Source organism: Branchiostoma floridae, chromosome 7 (genome assembly GCF_000003815.2).
Source record: "Branchiostoma floridae strain S238N-H82 chromosome 7, Bfl_VNyyK, whole genome shotgun sequence".
Classification (NCBI taxonomy): domain Eukaryota; kingdom Metazoa; phylum Chordata; class Leptocardii; order Amphioxiformes; family Branchiostomatidae; genus Branchiostoma; species Branchiostoma floridae.
In genome coordinates, this window is record NC_049985.1 from 4,917,809 (window position 1) to 4,938,796 (window position 20,988).

Sequence of the window (20,988 nt, forward strand, 5' to 3'; positions counted from 1 at the left end):
GTTGCAAAAGACAGCTCTGAACTAATTGTGGTTTCTGATTTACTGGTGTTTGAACTTAGTCAGGTGCGAAATGGACCAGGTGTGAAATGGAACCAGTTGAGTGTCGCGCAGTGATCCGGTTTTTGTATTTGAAAGAACGCACACCAAAGAAGACTTTTGATGAAATAAATGAAACTTATGGTGATGATGCCCCATCATATGACCTTGTAAAACGCTGGCATCCTGAATTCAAACGTGGCTGGAAGTCTGTGGAAACAGCTCCCAGACCTGGTCGTCCCTCTTGTGCCATTGATGAGGCATCAGTTGGAGGACCAACCTGGGGTGTCCTACAAAATCGGTGTCCAGAGCTGCATCAAACGATGGGAGAAATGCATAACTCTGGGTGATTCCTATGAAGAGAAAGACTAATAACTGTGCCAAGTTTCATTAATCTCCTGCTATGGGAAATGGGTCAGGACCATTACTAATTGCACGCCCCTCGTATCTCCAACAGGGTACAGTTCCATATCACTGGTTTGACAGTCTTCAACTCCAGACAAGATCTCTAAGTCACCAGTAGAACTTAAAAACATCTAATAAACACCGGTAGTATTGTTGTATTTAGATGGTCTTAGAACTTCGTGCTTGTGCAGTTGTCTGGTGGTAAACAGCAGAGTGTTTGACATACTGTCAAACTATTGATGAACCCAACCCCAACCCATTCTGATAATGCGCCACCTGCAAACTTGTTTGTGTATGACTTTTCACTGGTGTTTTTGTTGACCACTGCGCTTTGGAAAAACCCGGATGCCAAAACGCTGTTAACACTGCTTTAACCTACTGGACCTTTCTTCTTGGACGCTTGAGTTTCACAGTCGGCTTATGGATCAAAGGTGAAGTAGCGCTCAATGAACAATATAGGACAGATCAGACAGAGCAACAGAAGCCAGAGAATGGTCCTTAAGTACAGCCTTTTCACACCACCACTTTCACATGGCCTGGTTAAGGGAAAGGGCCTCTGAAGGCAGGTAGATGGTAAACACTTCAAACTGTGTCAAGTGATTTTAGCCTGAGGTAAAGGACTCTCTTCTTGCACTGTCGTTTTACTCCACCTAAAAGGAGTGCAAGTCTCACTCACCAAACAGTTGCCGTAATTTTTATGTTTTCCCAAAGGGGAAAATATATTGTTTTTGCTGGTGTGTCATTTTCTGTCTTCTTCCTAGCAGTAAAGGTTTACGGAAAAGGCTGGACTGGGTATCTGAGTGGCCTGATGTGATAGCCAGTCCAGACTGTCACGTCAGGCTACTCTGATACCCCCATTTATAGCTCTAATTCTCTTTTTGCACTCGCACAGACGCACACACTACTTTGGGGTGAGCCTAATGGTATAGTATTGTATGCAAGTAGCTTTACACCAGGCTAGAGGGAAAACATTCTGCATTTTGCAATGATGTTGCAATGATGTTACTCATGGTTGTTTGCTGTTGAAAATGTACTTTCATAAAAAATGACACATTCAACCAAGAAAATCAACAACATGGGCTCCCAAACAACAAGTGGCGATGGAAAAACAATTTAAGCTGGAGACGGCCCTGGTTGTTTGTACAAGACGCACTACTAGTATGTCATAATTATTGTTGTTAAACATAGTCAGAAAATGCTGTATTGTGGTGTCAATAAATGCCTGATATACAGTGTAAACTTTATGTGGGAGAATTAAAAATTTTATGGACTGCAATTATATCAGTTGTAGTAAAAATGGTGACCTTGCAGGAAACTAACAACGTGCCAGTTTGAAATTTACATGACTTTATTAAATTTCAAATGTAACACACCATACATGGCCTCATCGTGTGACTTTTACCCAATCTTCTTGTCCAACGTGAGAAAACCTGCCCCATATCCCTACCATGAATATTAGACTCTGTCAACTTTGCTAAATTCAACGTGAAAACAAACATTTGGTACATAGTAAAACTTCAATCAACATGAGACACAATATCATCATACAGTAAAACCTGTACAAGTGACCACCTCTACATAAGGACCACCGCCAATGTGAACACTTTATGTGGTGGTCCCTTATAATAGGTTAGATATTTTTTCCCATTGACACAATATTCTCTACATTGACCACCTGTCCACATTAACTAGATTTTATCTGTGTTGTTAGTGGTCAGGTTTGACTGTATTACATTCCTATCAAAATGATAAAAGTACATTTGTACTCAATAGTACACATCCCACAAGGATATGCTTTAATTCTATATTACAACATTCCAAATTGATATTGAGGTAACAGATATAGTATTTCATATTTACTCTTATGTCATAGGGTATTAATTACAGAACAATTATTACATTAAAGAGGTAACAAATTCATCTCACTGAACTGGTGAGGTACACGAGTAAGATATAGCCAAACATAGTAACATTTATTTTCTCGTTGTTTATAAGACAACAGTTCCTGTTATCATTTTAGACAGAGCTAAAAAGGTTAAAGATGATCCCTCTTTTGAGCTTCTCCCTACTGCCTAAAAATGTGACCAATACAAAATTGGTACCAAGAAAAGCCTCAAACATTTAATACATGGTTAAAAATATGTCTAATGACTCTAACTACAAAAAAATGGATGAGTTATCTAAGTAAAGGAAAAACAAAACGGAAAAAGCAATATTTGCTATTACATGTATTTCAAAACCACTGAGGAAAATTCAGCTGAATACAATTTGAACTTGCCTCTTACAAAGAGAGAAATGTTTCACTACAAATTCATTAGAGGAAACAGTGATACAGTGGCAGCTCAGTATACTGAAGTTCAATTACATTTGTAGTTAACTGTTTGAATCTCTTCCACACCACCGTTCACTTTGTGATGAAACAATCCATTCAACAAGTGTGGCCAAAACATAGCTAGAATAATTACCCTTCACAGAAAGAATCAAAATGCTATCAGACCTCATGTATTTAGAATAAATCAAACTTTAAAATTAATGAAGACACTAGACAAGTATTTTGTGGCCATAATTCTGTTACAAAGAATAATGCAGAAAGGGTTGTGAAAATGAGAAAAGGAAAATATATTAGCCATTCAGAAGGAAAGTTGACGAAAAATACAGATCAACTGAAGGCAAAACAAATTGCACAAAAAATGACCTGAGAAATTGAGAAATAAATAAGAACACTTTTACACATAAGTTTATACATCTTTCACTGTTTATACATCTTGCAACTGGAGCAGAAAAGTGTAGTGATGACACGACAGAAGAATTTGCAACTACATGTATGCAATTTTCATTTCAAAGATGTTTTTAAAAAGTGCTCTATTCTAAAAGCTAAAATTACAAACATTGCAGTTTGGTTTTAATCTTGTCCTTCGGCTGTTTTCATCTCGGAAGGCAGTCAACAGCTTCAGCCAGTCAGATAAATTATATACATGTACGTCACAAGATAGGACAATACCTGAACATCATTTGGCAGTTTTCAGTAAGAGTACTTTATTTCCTACAAATGTAGATTGTCATTGAAACATTGAGTGTAGATGTGCAGGAATTTGGTCGAAATGTGTCCATCTGCTATTCACTGTTAGAACACAACTTGACATTAAAGATGACGACATAAAACTCTTTTCAAAGGTAAAACATGGCCACCAATGTCTTTCATCAGAGAGATATCAATCGTTTAGGATGATTCTTCGATCAGCTTCTGGCCCGACTTGACTTGTTTCTGCAGAGCTTCGAACGCGCGCATCTCCTTCTCTTCCTTTGCCTTGTTGCGCGCCTCGAAGTGGAGCCTGTTGCGGATGATTCGCTCGATGATCTTGGTGGTTGTCATGTCGTTGCCGCTGTCGATCTGCTTGTACTTGCCGAGGCCCTTCGGTACCTTAAAGTAATGGAAACAGCCATATAAACGGACTTGAAGAATCATGTAGCAGTTCTCTCTATCATGTATTTTGTACCATGTATGTAAAAATTGTGTATATAGACTTATTTATAAGGACTTTATGATGCTAACTGTATCTCCGCTATATACTTTGTCTGACCCTTGCCTCTTCCCTCATGACCTCAATGAAAAATGGCCAGCAGGCCGATTTGAGCTTTCATGAATAAAAAGGTTGAAACAAACAAACCTTGTACGGGTCATGACCCTCGGTGTCGGGAATGACGTTGGTGCGGCCGTGGACGACAAGGTCGATGTTGAAGTGTTCCATCAGTTCCTCCGTGACGGTGTAGGGGGCGCCGATCACCACTTCGGACACGTGCCTGCAGGCGAGCACGCACAGCGTGCGCTCGTGGATGTTCATGATCGGGTGGTTGGACCCCTTGTAGCCGTTCACCACGGGGTCCGTGTGGAGACCCACGATGAGGTAGTCACCCTCCTGGCGCGCCCGCTGCAGGAAGTCGAGATGGCCGACGTGGAAGAGGTCGAACGCCCCCGACACGTACACGATCCGGTCCCCGGGCTCCGGGCCGCTCCCTCCTTCCGCAAACTGCGCGATCTTCTGCGTCGTCGGGAGGAACTGGGACACGCCCGTCCACGGGCTGCGGGCCTGCGGGTTTTCCCGAAGCTCCTCCACCTTGTCCCGCGGCAGCTGTGCCTCGTTCTCGCGGTCGTGATGTGTCTTCGTCAGCAGCAGCATGCGGCCGACCAGGTCGGTCGTGGAGACGCCCGCCGTCCGCTTGCACTCCTTGTAGCGCCCGCCGTTCTTCACCTCAGCGTAGGTGTCGTGGCCGTCGGCCGTCATGGTGATGTCGTCGCCGTGGACGCAGTAGTCACAGTTGTACTTGTCCAGGGTTTCGATGGTGGTGACATACGGGGCCGCCTCAACAACCTGAAACAACAGGAAGGTCCTCAGGTCAAATTTCAGGCACACTTGTTCCTCTGTAGTCACTAATACTGTTACATAATACTGCTGATGTCATTTCTTACAGCTGAAACCTAATCTCACTTAGGCCTGGGTACATGCACAGTAGATTTAAAAAGACATTGTGAATCTAAAGCACTAATGTCAATTCTTACAGTACATTTTACGAGATATATTTTGCTACTAGTATCGGTTGTTGTTGAAGGTAAATTTAAGCTAAATTAAAATCAACGTAGTAGACTTCTCTCTTTGTCATGGCTTTGTACTTTCACATTAGGAAGGGAAATGAGATTTTTACAGTGTCTAACATTATTGAAAACAATTTTGGAGCACAGTAGTAATAGTTAAACAATACATTGGAAATGCATATTCCCTGTGTCATGAATTTTTAACAGACAGGTCATCCTGAAAACCACAAAACTAAAACCAACAAAATTTGGGTTTAACCCAAATTCACAATTTACAGTAATTGACAGGGGCATGTGTGCAGATAGGGCAGTCACACAGAGATCATTTACACTCACTTATATCACCATGGAGATAAACTTGGGCTAGAGCCATGTGGTTGTGGAACTGCAGTTGTAATAATCAAGAAAATCACAAACATGGACGATGTTGTTATTCTTGGTTCCCATTATTTGGAGTAACAACAAGACTTGTAAAGAAAACAAATAATTTCATTATCTTCTGCTAACAAGATGATTTCATTATTTTCTGCCGATATTCGCAAACAGCATGTTTGTTTGTTTGTTTATTTCGATCTCCAATTATAACTTATACCACAATTTTAAGGTCTTGTTGCCAACCACCCAGGGCTACATGAATGCTAAACACTGTAGTTATGACCTTAATAAGTAAGACCTTAAATGGAGATTGTTTAGCTACCTGAAATCTCACCTTTGGACCATTGGGCAAAGATCACTTGATATCTATAAATAGCAAAACTGGAATACTGATAATGTGTCAATGATAACACTAGGTTACTGATTCAGAAGATTCCCTTTTTTTTCTTTTTGGGCAGAATATTTCAAAAGGTAACCATACCTCTGTATCTTCTGTTAGCAAGTTGATTTCATTATCTTCTTCTGACATCTATTTACAAACAGCATGTTATACCACAAGTCTTAAATTGTCTTAACCACCCAGGGCTACAATTGTACACTGTTGTTAAGACAAGTAAGCAGAGATTATTTATGCTACCTGAATTCTCACCTTTGGATCATTGGACAAAGATCATTAACATATTACATTACGACAAAACTGGAATATTGATAATGTCTGAATGACAACACTGGGTCATCTGGCTGCTCATTCGGAAGATTCCTTTTTTTTTTGGACAGAATATTTCAAAAGGTAATCATTATTCATACCTCAGTATCTTCTGTTAACAAGAAGATTTCATTATCTTCTACTGACATTTAAAAACAGCTTGTTACAACCCAAGTCTTATGTTATGTTGTCTTAACCACCTGGGGCTACATGTACACTGTTGTTAAGACAAGTAAGCGGAGATTATTTACGCTACCTGAATTCTCACCTGGATCATTGGACAAAGATCACTAACATATCATATTATGACAAAACTGGAATATTGATAATGTGTGAATGACAACACTAGGACATATGGTTACTGATTCAGAATAACTTTTATTTTTATTTTTTCGTTTGGGGGCAGAACATCTTAAGGGTAATCAACTAACGTAATTAGGTTACCACAACAAATGGAAAGCTGTATAGTTGAAAAATTTCAGCTAAAGAACATGGGTCATCTTTATCAACAACTACCTCATACTAGCGAGATCCAAAAGATATCCTTTAACCTCCTTGCTCACATACACGGATACAGCTGATGATAATAATCGTATCGGTCCGTATCCGGCAACAACATCCACAGGCCCGTTCACAAGGGAATACCCCAGGCAGTGGGATAGCGTGGGCAACGCCCATTTTTTAAAAACCGAATGGTAACCAAGGCTGTTTTCACAGCTAATATATAGAAACCCGTCTCAAACCACGAATCGCAGCTGAGCTAAGGAAAAGGATACCCCATTATATTGCAATCTCATAATGAGATTATAGTCAGATGCGTAAAATTGTTCGTCTCCAACCCTCACCTCATCTACCCATTTCACCGCCCGAACCATCTTGTATCTCTCCTCCTCAGTCATGACGGGAGGACCCTTGTGCTTGCTGATCTCCTCGTCCGAGTGCACGCCCACGATCAGGTAGTCCCCCATCTTCTTGGCCTGACGGAGGGCATTCGCGTGCCCGAAGTGGACCATGTCGAAGCACCCGTCCACCCAAACACGCAGCGGGGCTCTCCCCTGTCCCCCTCGGTTCCTTTCGCCGCTGTCAGCCATCGTTTCGGTGCTAAAAAGATCTTTCCACGATATCGTAAAGGCAAAATTGCGAGATGTACACGTTAAGATCTGTACAACGAGAAAACATAAAAGGGTACCGTGACGATCACGCTATCGGACGTTTCTCGCGCCACGAGTGACCTTCTGACCCCACTGAGTCATACAGTAACCTTTGACCTGGAATGCAACACAGCTCACGAGCGCCGCCTGGCGGATATAGTAGGCGCCACATGTTAACCTTTGACCTAGAAAATAACGGCTCACGAGCGCCGCCTGGCGGATTGAGCGGGAAGCGTGCAGAAGGTGCAGCGGCAGCCGTAGTGAGCAGTAGTGTGCATGAGAACCAGGTAAGATGCGTGCTTTTTCTGTCCAAATTTAAGCCAGATTTTGCGATGTTTTTGCGTATCTCGACCAACTGACAATTTCTACAAGGGGTTTCATTGTCAGAGTTTGAATTTTAGTTGTTATTGTTGTTATTTTAGCCGGTTTTCTGGCTGCCCGTAGTCCGATCCCAAGTTTGCTCGATCGGCGGTCTGTTGAGCAGGCGATAAAAATGACGGATCGAGTGTGGAGAAACCGTAGCCAAACTTTCTCCATCCTGCGGTTTCTGTACAACTGGGCAGGGTTTCACTACTGGGCATGGTTGGAAGGCTTCCAAAACTCTCCACCCTCGTGGCAAACCTTAGCAAAGCACGTTTTATAAAGTTGTGAGTCGCTGCTCTTTTTTTGCAGCGGGGTTACTGTTGTGCAAATGAAGGGTGGGTGACAATTATGGCCGCGGCGGCGTTTCTCTCTTGTGTCTAAACGTTTTCCTCTCCCTCTGTACGCTGTTTACGTGTCAGCCTGGTTCCTGTAGAAGCCACGGTATGCACAAGTACTAACAGAGAAACAACACAGCTTGGATACAGGCCGAAACGACCTCCAAAAGTTGAGAAAGAACAGATGTTTTGGGAGGCGGTTTGCCGTGCTTGAAGTTAACGCACTGTACCGCACTTGGCATGCATATGAAAGGATTGGCGACAGGCTCTCTATATTAGGGACAAGCTGTTCACAGATGGGGGAGAGACCCACTCCTTTTGATGTCATTGTCATGTAAAGACCTGCTGCCAAAACAAGAAAAGAACTGGCTTCAAAAGGGCGAGACTTTTGTTTTTAAATGGCAGTGTTGCCTATATTTTTCTCTCTGGATGCCAGAACTTTTGTCATTTTGACTTTTGTTAAACTAAAGAGTGAGAATTGCAAGGCAGCTGAGGTATTTACATCTGTGAAACCAAGTTTTAGATCGCAATGAGAAGAGTTGGAATGGGCTTTGATGTCATATTGTCTTGTTATTCCCAATCCCACATTTCTTTTAACTTCTGAAGTTCTGTTCTAAGCTGGTATTCATTGATAGCTGGAAGTGGAATGTAAAAAAAAAACTACAATTTTAGTTATTGTTACTCGGTTTCAAATTGAAAGGTTGTGAACACTATAACATATTTTAGCTTAAAAAACTACAATGTTTTAAGATTCATTGTCTTAGATATCTTGGTGGAAAAAGTGTTCTTGGCAAATCATAAGTATTAAAACTTTTGAAAAACCCAGGCAAGATGTTAAACCTATTAAGAATTGGCCAATGGCTGGCTCTTGAATGAGCTAAAAAGGAATATGGTAGACTTCAGCAGCAGACTTTTTCTAGCTACCAGAATTTTCTGGTAGATGCCAGCTTGTGATGGCTTGTCATCAGTTCAAATGAATGAGAAAATGGCCTGAGCTATCAGGAAAATAAGAAAAGATCATGAGTTATTATAAATATATGAGGGGGTTCAAACAATGCCTACGGTGAATTCAGAAGAAAGCCCTTTGTATCACACTCACTACAATCAAGGAACGCAATTACACAACATTGGGTCACGTCGCAATTTATTACATGAAGAAGACGGCTTTCCCAAAGAATTATGGGAATCAAAATAGACTGCCTCTGCCTTGCACTGGTTACAGAAGGGAGCATTCAGACTCTCATATGTTGCCGACATTATGACCATCTGCACAGAAAAATTTTTACTCAGTGCAAGCACAAATTAGCACATGCTTTTGGTATTATTGATATTATGGACATATGTAAACTGCTTATTGTACTGTATACAACAATGTACATGTATATGGTCTACAGTCTACACTCCATACTCTAGCATGTCCAACAATTTTATGGCCTTGTCACCAGCCCTCGTTTGGAGCATGTTTGTGTGTTAATCACTATTTATAGACCTGTCGAGTGCCTTTGATTCCAATTGGCCTGTGTCCCCCATAGGAATTTATAGACTCCCGACCCAATCAACCCACAATTAAGGAGCCAAGGAGGGGCGTAAAATGACCAATAGTCAACAATTAACTTGATTTGTTGATTGATGCATCATGACACTTTGTAGACTGACACAGGAGGACTTAATTTTTTTTCTGCCCCCCCCCCCCCCCCTCACAGTTTGGGAGCCCCTCTTGTTGATTTTTATTTTCATAAGCTTACAATGGCAATAGTTGATGGTTGACTGTTGTCATTCTAAGCTTATGAAAATGCATTTGCATCAATTTCATGAAGTCCAGACTTTTTGGAGTTTTATCTGTCCCAACAAGTAAATTTCTGTTTTGGGGCGGACTGAGGGACAGGATCTGGAGACAGCCCTGCACTAGGGCTGGGTACCGGTACAGTAAATTCCGGTCCAGGTCCGGTTCAGGTCCAAAGGATCAGGTCCAGGTCCGGACCTGAACCTGGACCTGATGTAGTATGACTTATACCAATGGTCCATTTCACTACAAAGAGATATGTTTGGTGGAGTATTAGACTTACACTGGCGTTTTAAAATACTTCAACGCTAACTGCACCTGTACCATTGACTGTAAAACTTGGTAGAAATTACTATAAACTCTTCTCTACTTCGCTCTTGTTATTTTCTTCAACCTGCAAGCGCCAAAACGTGTGAATGCCTGATAAAATAATCTGTTAATTTTCTAATCGGTCCAACATCCGGTCCACCTAATTTTTTCAGGTCCGGTTTTTCTGGACCGGTCCAATAAGAAAAAACGGTTTTGTACCGGTACGCTGTACCGATACCCAGCCCTACCCTGCACTAATACATGTAATATAATCTCATGACTTTTCAAGGGGAAAGTAACTTTATTACCACTTTTATGACAGAAAGTCAGTCCTAAGCATTAAATCAGACTGTCCAAAATCTATGAAAAGTGATATTAAGATATTGGATGTGACTTTAACAAGCTTTATAGTATTTGTTTGATCACTTTGATGTATGATAATCACCTGAAGGATAATAAATAGGCATATTTCTTGTGTGATGACCGATATCAGTATAATTCTCCACGGTAATAACATATACCAAGTATGAAGTGGCCTAGTATCTCCCGATCGCCTGATGGTTAGGTCTGGAGCTCTCGATCAATATTTTCCATTTTGTATGCCCCCGGCCACATCCTCTATATGAAATTATTTTGGATTTATCGCTGAGCGTTTCATCGCAAAACATCAATATTTTGTCGCGGCTTTCCCCCGATTGTAGCCGTGCCGTTTTTCATCCTTTTGATGTTCTGCAGTAACACAAATCTTCCTCTGCGTGGTCAATGAGATGATTTTCTGTTGGTGGGGGAGAAATAATGGGAATATTCTTTGAAGTGGACAGGAAAAAAACTGGGATATTGCCTTTGGTAGTGAGTGTGTGACTAGTCTCACAGCAGTGGGGATTTCTGAATACAGTAGTAAATGTATCGTCAGACTGATGCACGCAATACCTCAGGTCACATTTTGTGTATCCTGAAATGAAATGCTTCATTGATATGCATCATTTTACGCTTTACAATTTGAAAGTTCCTCTGTCTGTGAAGGACATTCTTGGAGCTTTCTTTGTCAAAGACTGGAGTTGGACAGACCAGAATTGGGGTAAATCTTTTTGTCGGAACTCGGAAAGTACATTTTAACTTTAACCCAAAATTTATGCTATATATATGTGTTAGCAACAACTTCGCCATTTGATTTACCGAGCATACATGCGTTTTGGTCAGTCAAGCATGTCAAAACAACTACAAACCTCCCTTGGTTCTATTAAGAGGCCACAGTTTTGCACAGTTCCATGTGCAATTTGTTATTATCCTAGCAGGTATAGATCTGATTGTTTGGGACAATGCACTTACTAGAAAAGTGTCTGTTTAATGATTCATTAATTAATACGCAATTGTGATCATGTCAGCTGGAAAGGTGAGTTCTGCCTGAGGGGTTGGAACGTCTAATTTAAGCTTATCTCACCGGTCGCACCTGTTGTGTACACAGTAGATTAGATTGTGGGCAAGCAGAAGTGATTTACCGTTGGTAGGGAGGGAAGGGCTCTGATTGGTTCATCACAGTAATCATAGCATTACTCAGGTGGTAAAGGAAGGGTTCTGATTGGTTCTTTGTAATCATAATATTTATTTTCTAGCACTTTGCATTATTCCACAACACTGGCTCCTGAATTACAGAATTGATACTGCAGAGCTGAACATAAAAGTTTTTACAGGCCCTTTTCTCATGTAAGATGGTAATCCAGCGCTCATAGATCCAAATCCTCACACCCTAACTTGGACATTATCACATTAAGCACCGCAGTTCAGTGATCTGATCATCCTTTGTAATCTAACCCCTGTAGTGAAGTACATGCGTTAAAAAAGAGCCCAACACACATATTGCTTAGCTGTGTGCTTCACCAAATTCTTAGGGACTAATCAATTACAAGCCTGTGCTCTCTGTCTTTCTCCTTTCACTCAATCATCAATTTCCAAAGACCAAAATAGTCTTGCTGTTAATCTTCTCACCAATAATACTCGATTTGTGATAATGTTGGATATTGTTCTGTGCCAGCCAGCTGATTGAGTTTTGTCCAGGTGCTATAAACGAAATGTTCTACAGATTGTTTTGTTCACATTGCTGTATTGCGTTAGCCTGGGGTGGGCTGCTGTAATATCAGCTGAACTAATCTGCGGGGCACAAAGCTAATATGTGACCTACATTCGGAGGTCGCGACATTCAATCATCAATTTTGATTGGGGTCTCCAGAGGTCCCCAAACTACTTTTAGTGCTGCAGTGTTGCTTTATTCAAAATCCCTCCGAGCTTGTTACCTTCACATTTCTGCTATTACGCACGTACATGAGTTGTATACTTACACATACTGAATTTTAATAGGATTGCTCCCTCAGTAATTGTATATTCATTATATTTTTATGGACATGTCCTAATTTGTTTGGTGGCCACAGGTACCATTTCTGGTTGTTGCTCTATTCAAAATCCCTCCGATCTTGTTACCTTCACATTTCTGCTATTATGCTATATTATATATGTCAGCCGTCTCAGGGCCATCAGTAGTCTTGTGTATATTCGTGTTATTTTTCTGGCCATGTCCTAATTTGTTTGGTGGTCCCATTTCTGGTTGTTGATAGAAATGCTTGCCATGGTTCAGATAGGACAGACCAGCAGTCCCTCCAGCCAGGAATGTAGTTATGTACCACCCTGTGTGAGCACTCGCCACCATTCTTCAGATGAGAGCATGGGATACCGAATGACAGTTACCGTAAATCTGGAAATGTTTGTACTGGCTTGATTTTTTGCTGAGCCCTCTTCCAGTGAAATCGTGGCACCATGAATGTATATGTTTTTATACTATACAACAAAAAATGACAAAACAAAATGTTTTAAGTGTCGTGATTTTTGATTAGTAAATAGCTCTTGGAGTTGGAGCAGAGTAACAACAAAAAGAAGAGAGCCAAGTCTCAAGAAGACGCGACGAACAGTATATCTTTAGGGCATTAAAAATCCCTGGTGAGATGACCAGTACTTGCAGTCCACCCCTAACCCAGGTGTTGTGGTATATTTCAGGACACAATGCTATCTTTAGTAGACACTACCGGTAGACTTTGATGTGAGAACTGCAGGGCTTGTGGAGCCGACATTTTCCCCAAACATGGGCAACCGGATGTAGTGAAGAAAAGATAATGAGAAAGATAATTATGTTTGCCAGACAACGGAGTACCAGTCCCTCGGGAAACCAGATAACACAATTTTTGGACAACTTTTCTTAACAGTTTAGTTGCCTCTGGTTTGTCCTTTGTGTAAAAGTTATAGCAGGCTAAGATCAGCTGAATTCTAAACTAGGATCTTGCTAAGATTACTTTTGCTTCATTAGCTCAGACTGCTCAATTACCTCTGTGAAAGAGAGTTTCTGTCTAGTGTATTTGTATTTTATACTTTATAAGTCAACAATAACTTGTGAATGTGAGGCTTTCAATGGATGGTGATAATATTTGATATGTGAGTAGCCAGAGTAGGTCTTGGGAAGATGAAAATCATGGTCTCTTTTGGGACCTCTTTTTTAAAACATTCCTTGGTACTGCAGCATAATGCTTTTGTATTTGTTGTTGTTTGATTTACTCTTAGTCAGCACTCCTGCCAAGCTAGTTCTTCAGCTTTTTCACAGATGGCAATAGACAGATAATGCTCCTCATCTAGAGATAAAAGGTGATAGTTATCCTCCATTTGCTCAGTCGGAGCGCATTACGTTCCTTGTCTCTTCTCACCCAAACGCGAGCGCGCAGCACGGCACCCGTCATTTTCCCCCGTCGTTACATTCCCAGACTTCCCCCTAAAACAGCAATTCCTGCCCCAAATTGGCCATTTATTGCCGGGTAATGCGCAGCAGTGGACTGCTTCCAGCTGCTTATTACTGCTACTGCTGCAGGAGTCGCGACTGGCGAACTGCCCCGGTCTGATTTTTATTGCGTATTATTGCCGCATCAGATCTGTTGCCGTGGTAACATAGCTTCTGGCCTTCAATATTAGGCCTCCGCAGCGCCACCTCTGACTCCTGTGCAATACAAATGATTATACTGCACGTCGTTCCAGAAGCAGTTTATGATGGGGGGAGCTCAAGCCAGAAGGAAAGCAGATTGAATTGTTATTACTACTTGGGTAGCTTTTTGTTTTGAATGTCATTTACTATATGTATGCCTCTGTACTGTGGCATGTTGCTAAGAACATTTTATTTCGGCAGAATCACACATTGTGATCTACGATAAATATGTTTGAAAAAGTACATTCCCAAAAGTACATTCTGCAAAGTTGTTTATTTAACATAATTTGATTTTGGGTAAAGAAAGGTTTGAAATACATATGATGTATTATATGCACATAATCATGCTTTCTTGGTCAAATATTCCTCCTGAAAACCATGAAAGTTAACATCTGCAAACATCTCCAGCAATACAGTTTACTTTTTATCATTAGCTTCTGAATTTTATTTCAGGACATCATGTCAACCTCCCTTGATGAGCAAAGGCAACTTCCGTTTCTTGAATTTATTAGTTTTGAAACCTGCATTAAAATAACTGCGGCTATTTTAGAAACCATAAGATCTCTTAAACGGACTTTCATGGCATGTAATCTCAGTGGCACGGAAAGTTAAAGCTCTCTTGTGCTTCGTAAAATAGTTACGATAGGACATGGACTGGGATATGCACGCTTTCAAATGTCACCATTTCAATAAACCCTATATTTGAAGTCCCAACTGAGACTTCTGCAGGAAGGAAACTTAATTTAAGGTTCTTTCTTGATCATCGGTCATACCAGCGAAGGTTGGCGTGAAGATTGCTGATTTTAAAGTGCAGCATTCTGCTGTCTCTGATTGACTTGTTGTATGGTATTGTTCTACCAGATTGCTAACCAGAAGTATTATAATAATAAAGTTAAGACTAAATAAAAGTACCATGTTGAATGCTTCTACATGTCTGCGGTGCTTTTATTTTCGCTGTTGCCTCTCAGCCACAAAATTATTGCACAAACATGCGTTTCCATTGTATGAGTAGTATTACTCAACAGTAACTGTACTACAGAATTGTTACGACCACCAACTTAAAGTTAAAACTCTAACTTGTGACTGCATAAAACTCCTTTCCTATCCGTAAAATGAATTTACAGAAGGCAAACACACTGCAAACAATGCCAAAACATTCTGTAACATTCTTTCAAGCAGTCTTGCCAACGTAGTCCATCATATTTATTATCTTGTAAGGTACATGTATGAACCTGTACTGCTTAATGTACGGAAAGGTCAATAACACAGAAGAAGGATTATCGTGTCAAATTAGATATATACTCATATTTGACATACCTAGCTTACAATTCCTTATAGACCTGCAAACCTCCCCTGGGATGGGGATGATACATGCAGGTACAGATCACCTGCGGAAATAATAAAGATTATCATGATTATATATGGACCTGGAGGTAGCTTTCAGAGCTATTATGCTATGCTTATAGTTATACATTACTAAATATGCTTGTGAGTCATGACATGCATGATTAAAAAGAAGTGATGTTACTTGTTAGCGACAATAAACTTGTGTTGTTAATGTTAGTGCTAATAGTGGGATAGGGATGATACAGCAGGTACAAAATACCTGAGGAAGCATAGTAATAAAGAGTGAAAATAATAAAGATTATGATGATTATATATGGACCTGGAGGTAGCTTTCAGAGCTATTAAATTATGCTACAGATGCTTATATATTACTAAGTATGCTTGTGACATGCATGTTTAAAAAGAAGGGATGTTACTTGTTAGTGACAATAGTTTGCGCTGTCAGTACATTGCTATTAGTACTAGTATTAAGGGGGGGGGTGTTTGAAGAGTTAAAATATTCGACTAGGAGTTGAACGAGACTTGTTTACAAATTTGGCAGAACAAGAAGTAAAAAAAAGTAATAGAAAAAGTTACACTACAGAAAGTGTTTATGGAAAAATGCAATGCTGCTTGGCATCTTTGTTGTTAGCATTCATGTTTTTTTATTGCTATTCCATATTTGAATTTTTTCTGGACCCTCTTGATAATTTGTCAGAGCTTGAACAAATTAATAACAGGTAGAAAATTCAGTGTATTCAGTAATACCTGAAATGTGTTAGACACTAACTGTTAGTATAGATAACTTGCAGGGTCACTTATAATTAGCATCATCAACTATGAAGTCCAACCATGTCCTGTAAATCATGATCTGATTGCAGTAGATTTATTTTTGTGTTTTTCTCACTGACCTCATCAAATGCAAAGTTATGACACCTGAGGCTCTTAATTAATGCGTTACTGTTTTTTTTCCAACCTTTTAGTTTAAACTATGTCAAAAACTATTATCCATTTATGGCTTGATTAAGTCCTAGCAAAACTAAATGAATTTACAGTAAAAGTAAATACAGTAAAAGTAAGATGGTGGGATTCAGGCGAGTCACTCCCGCTGGACCAGTTCTTATCCACTTGCCACACAGCGACGCGTTTTAGTGCGCCATGAAATATACATGCAGACCGCATCTTCTCCAGCGGAGAGGTGATTTATGGCACTGCGAGGAGGGGTGGGCAGGAATAGACATGCCAGATGGACGCTAATGTGTTGCCTAGACAGGCCGTTGTGGAGATGAAGAAAGACGGCGCTTTCTTTCGCTGCAAAAATGATATAGATGTCAACGTTTGACCAGAGGTGTCCACCCATCAAGTCCTGAGGATATTTCAAAGAAAATGTTGTAAGTTTGTGTATTGCGCTGTAGTTGATGAAATGACTTAAGCATTTACTTTTTTTCATTTTTGAGAATTGCGCTACAGTCAGAAAGACAATATTTTCTTTTGCTGCAAAATAGATGTCAATGTTTGCGTTTGACCAGAGGTATCAGCTCATCAAGATATATCAAAGGAATGTTGTAAGTTTGTTATTAGTTGATATAATGACTTGGAGCTTTTACTTTTGCCATTTTTGAGTAGTGCATTTTTATCGTTAAGACGTTATTTTCCTTCACTGCAAAGATGTCAACGTTTTACCAGAGCGGTGTTGACTCATCAGGATACTTCAAATCAAACTTTTAAAGAAAAAATGTAAGTTTGTTCATAGTCGATATAATGACTTGGAGCATTAATTATTTTACGTCTGCCGTTTTTTAGTAGTGCACTATATCCAACATGTTGTTAGTGGCCACTCAAGGGACATTGCCACCGTAGACAGGCGTCTGTAGATATGGTTATCATATTGCCTGGGTCGATGAGAAAAATATGAGATATGGATGAGAATGGGGCGGTATTGTGGCATCCGGTGGAATTATAAGAGTTAATGTTAGCACGTAAAGAAATTTTGATCTAGACTAATTAAAACTTCCATGCTGTAAAAGTTGAAATCTGGTTTAATTCATTTTTGTGGTCTACACCACAAGTTCATGACGTCGTGCATCTGTGTTTCCAATGTACATGTATTGCTACTGCACTGAAGAATTGTTAATTTCAGACACTGCGAAAGCCTCCTTCTGTGAAGTCCCTGTGAAAATGGATGAATTTACAATACGGTAACACGTAGTACTGCGATTCCTGTGCAGTCCTGTCGGTAAATGCTGCACATTCGTATTCCCGCTGAGCTACATTTGTAGGTCAGAGCCTGATTACCAGCAGAGACATCCGTGATTGCTGAATGTAAATTTATTCCTTCACGTGTCATCACGGGAGTCTCTTCATGTGTGTTGCACATACATGATGGCACAGAGGCAGCTGCCGCATTAACACTCATCTCCCTGCTATCACAGTATCAGGCCTAGGGAAAAAATGTTGTGTTTCATGTTTCAGTCCTGAAAAAACTAGAGTCAGTAGGTAGGGATTATCTTTTTCTTGTAATTCAGGCTGGCCAAAACTGTAGTGATACATTATTACAAAACAGTTCACAGTAACTGAAATGCATGAAGTGTCTTTCAATATCAACCTTTGACTTTGACCTTGACCTTTAATAGATACATTTATTCTTCATTAGATAGTTCTAAGTGGAAGCTACATGACTCCATTACCCCCCTCCCCCCCCCCCCCCCCCACAAGTCTAAGGTCAGCAGGTTTTTCTAAGGTGGGTCGAGAAACAGGAAACATAACATTTTTTTCCTAGGCCCCATCTCCCCGCTGTCCTTGTCCCAAGTCGCTCGAGAGTCATCCTCCTCCAAATGAAATGCAAATCACCCCGTGCATAATGTGAGATTGACGAGGATTGATCTGCCAATCTGTTGCACGTGTGAGTATCAGAGATGGACGCGGGGTTGTGGCTCGGCCGTTTGTTAGGCACAATTTCTCTCATAATCAATGCGGGAATCTGAACTCTGTGCTGAACCTAAGAAACTATTCCCATCATCCCATCATCAGAAGAAACTATTGGGCCGCATAAAATACTACAAATAGTGAAATATTCGTGGTAGGTTTATTTTTGCAGTTTTCGCCTATAAGAGTTTTGAGTATTGGCAGTGAGTTTTTGCAGTGAGTATTATTTTTGTGTGAGTATTGGAGATGGACGCGGGGTTGTGGCTCCGGCATTTGTTAGGCACAATTTCTCTCATAATCAATACGGGAATCTGAACTCTTCGCCGAACCCAAGAAACTATTGGGCAGTGGAAGATACTGTGAATATTGAAATCTTCGTAGTAGGTTTATTTTCGCAGATTTTGCCAATAGGAGTTGCGAATTTCTCACCGGGAAAAACCTTATTTCCACCCCTACTGCAAACTTAAATCCCTTTGCAAATACAAAGATTTATGGTATCATAATGCTAGTATTCCTTTTAGAATCAAATATGTTGGTCTGTTTAGAATGTACATAGTAACTTCCTCCAGTTACCATGATGGTATTTATTTTTGTACTATAAGAGTCAAATTAGTGAGACAATAGTAATTTTCTAGTAATTTTTGCATACAACAACACAGAACGTCCAAGAAGATATTATAAGGAAGTTTAAAAGAGGAAGAAGAGCACACGACCAACCTCCCTAGAAGTAGAATGTGATCAAATGATTGCGATTTGCACTGATGAAAGTTAAGCAGTTGAATCGTTACTGTTAACAAATCAAGAATTGCAGTAATTGCTACTTCATTGCCCTTTCATCCAGCTAGAAGTGAGACTGAATGGTTCACATACAGCGACACTATCTGATGTTGTAGAGTTCATTCTACCAGCTTGATGGGTCGTGATGATTGTGGGCTTTTCGTTGCAATCTTTGGTGCGGGTTGTCCTGGTTTAACCGACGCTGTGGGTGACAGTTATCGTGATGAAGCGGGTACCTAGTGCACCTCATCCTTTTGTAATCAAGCGGGGGCACGTGGCGGCAACGTGCGTTAGGTCGTGTTACACCACTCGTTATCCGGGCTTGTAATTTGCCTGAACCAGTGCTTCGTAGCGTGTGCTGGGGTGTGGACATTGCGCCTCTCGCTGGGCCACTACGAAGTGTTTCAAGAGGGCTTCATATCCATTGCTCGTCCATATTCCTGGTGAGTTTGCTTTTTGTCCAGGGCAAGTACATTTAATTCTGATGAACATGTGTTTATGTACGCAAAACAGTACACAGTTTCAGCTCCCTTTGTGGAAGGCATGTGGCAGCAACGTGCAATAGGTCTCATTATAAGGGCTTGTAATTTGCCCAGACCAGTGCTTCGTAGCGTGTGCTTGAGTGTGGTATACAGGACACTGCATCACTCAATGTGCCTCTGCAACCATAGTGTTACAAGAGGGCTGTACATGTATATCCATCGCTCATCCATATACTGTACCTGGTGAGTTTGCTTATTGTCCAGGGCAAGTACACTTCTGGATATGTATTTATGTACACAAAATGTATACTGTGTCAGAAAGAGTATTGATGTCGTGTTTTAGTCCTTTATTAACCTGGATCAAAATGACACCATGACTACCGTACAGATTTATTTGGTTCTATGGTTCAGTTTAGCTGTGTGTGTACGATTCTTGTAGTGTTACATGCCTTTAACTCTTGTCATAGCAAAACACACAATGTTAGTCAAAGTGGCTAGTTGCTTATATAGATTGGCACAGAGCTGAATGTTTTAGGTGCTGAATTGAGTATTGCAGATCGAATGTTCAACGGCTGAAATATGTTCTATTACTAGTATTAGAGAGTTTGATTTCCTAAATTTCTTTTCAGCTCCAAGCATATGCTTTCTTTCCTCAGCGCTGCTATCACCTAATGGTATTTTCGTGAAACGCATCCACTGTGCGACGTTAGCGTATACTTTTTATGGTTACGCCGTCAAAATGCATTAGAATTCCAGTTGGCTTTTAGACGGTGGTGTGGTGATTATCGCCAAGTGTAGCATTAAGCCATGATGGTTATGTCACTGGGTTATCTCCTGTGTGCACCATGTACTGTAAAGTCACTTACTTTTGCGGTGGTGTTATTTAGCCGTTGGATGAAAAAGGAGGTTTTTGCCATTTAGATAAGTCTTAAGTATAGTAGTCGGATGACTGTCATAAGCGCATATTTGTTTCAGTGATGAATATGCGTTGGAGAGGTTACAATGAAGATAAAACGGCAGCGAAAGTTTTAAGATTTACAGTACTTGCTCCTCTGAAGGTCCGATGTAATTAATAGTCCGTGCCCGTATTTAGCGGTTGAAGCAGGTGGCTGTTTTATCATATTTAATGTTCCGTGGGATTGAATGTGTATCCAACCAGGGACAGTTCTGCTTTGACAGATCAATATAGCATGGCAGGGAGGGTGCAGAGTAGTGAGAATAGCAATCTTTTCATAGTTAAATTTCCACGTAAAATAGCTTCACCTATATTTAACATCACAACAAAAATCCAGACTTTGTAGTTACAGTTATTAGTCTGTTATACAGTTGAAACATAAAAAGAATGTTTGATGGTGTGAGATCCTGTCATCAAATGGCATGGAAGCCGCAAACTTAAAGATGCTACAAAT

The 20,988-nt window shown here is 40.5% G+C and overlaps 2 protein-coding genes across 3 annotated transcripts in view; one reads left to right on the forward strand and one right to left on the reverse strand.

The window, feature by feature from the left end:
• Positions 1 to 2,654: 2,654 nt before the first annotated feature.
• Positions 2,655 to 7,357, reverse strand: LOC118419557 (ethanolamine-phosphate cytidylyltransferase-like). The gene is made up of 3 exons (XM_035825995.1): positions 6,959 to 7,357; positions 4,110 to 4,811; positions 2,655 to 3,862 (listed from the first exon to the last, which is right to left on the reverse strand). The coding sequence occupies exons 1-3, from the start codon at positions 7,202 to 7,204 to the stop codon at positions 3,662 to 3,664; spliced, it is 1,149 nt and encodes a 382-aa protein (XP_035681888.1). The 5' UTR covers positions 7,205 to 7,357; the 3' UTR covers positions 2,655 to 3,661.
• A 40-nt stretch (positions 7,358 to 7,397) lies between these two features.
• LOC118419541 overlaps positions 7,398 to 20,988 on the forward strand; it is a 56,472-nt gene continuing 42,881 nt past the window's right edge. The window contains exon 1 of one of the 2 annotated variants that reach the window (XM_035825973.1): positions 7,398 to 7,551. The gene's annotated coding sequence lies outside the window, so the exon portion shown is untranslated. The remainder of the gene's footprint in view (positions 7,552 to 20,988) is intronic. The other variant, XM_035825972.1, reaches the window with a different exon arrangement.

Excerpts from the sequence above, each read along its gene's own strand:
- LOC118419557 (XM_035825995.1), bottom strand. The coding sequence starts at position 7,204 with ATGGCTGACAGCGGCGAAAGGAACCGAGGGGGACAGGGGAGAGCCCCG. Across the intron at positions 4,812-6,958 it reads CGGTGAAATGGGTAGATGAG|GTTGTTGAGGCGGCCCCGTA; the intron begins GTGAGGGTTGGA and ends CTGTTGTTTCAG. Across the intron at positions 3,863-4,109 it reads AGGGTCATGACCCGTACAAG|GTACCGAAGGGCCTCGGCAA; the intron begins GTTTGTTTGTTT and ends CATTACTTTAAG.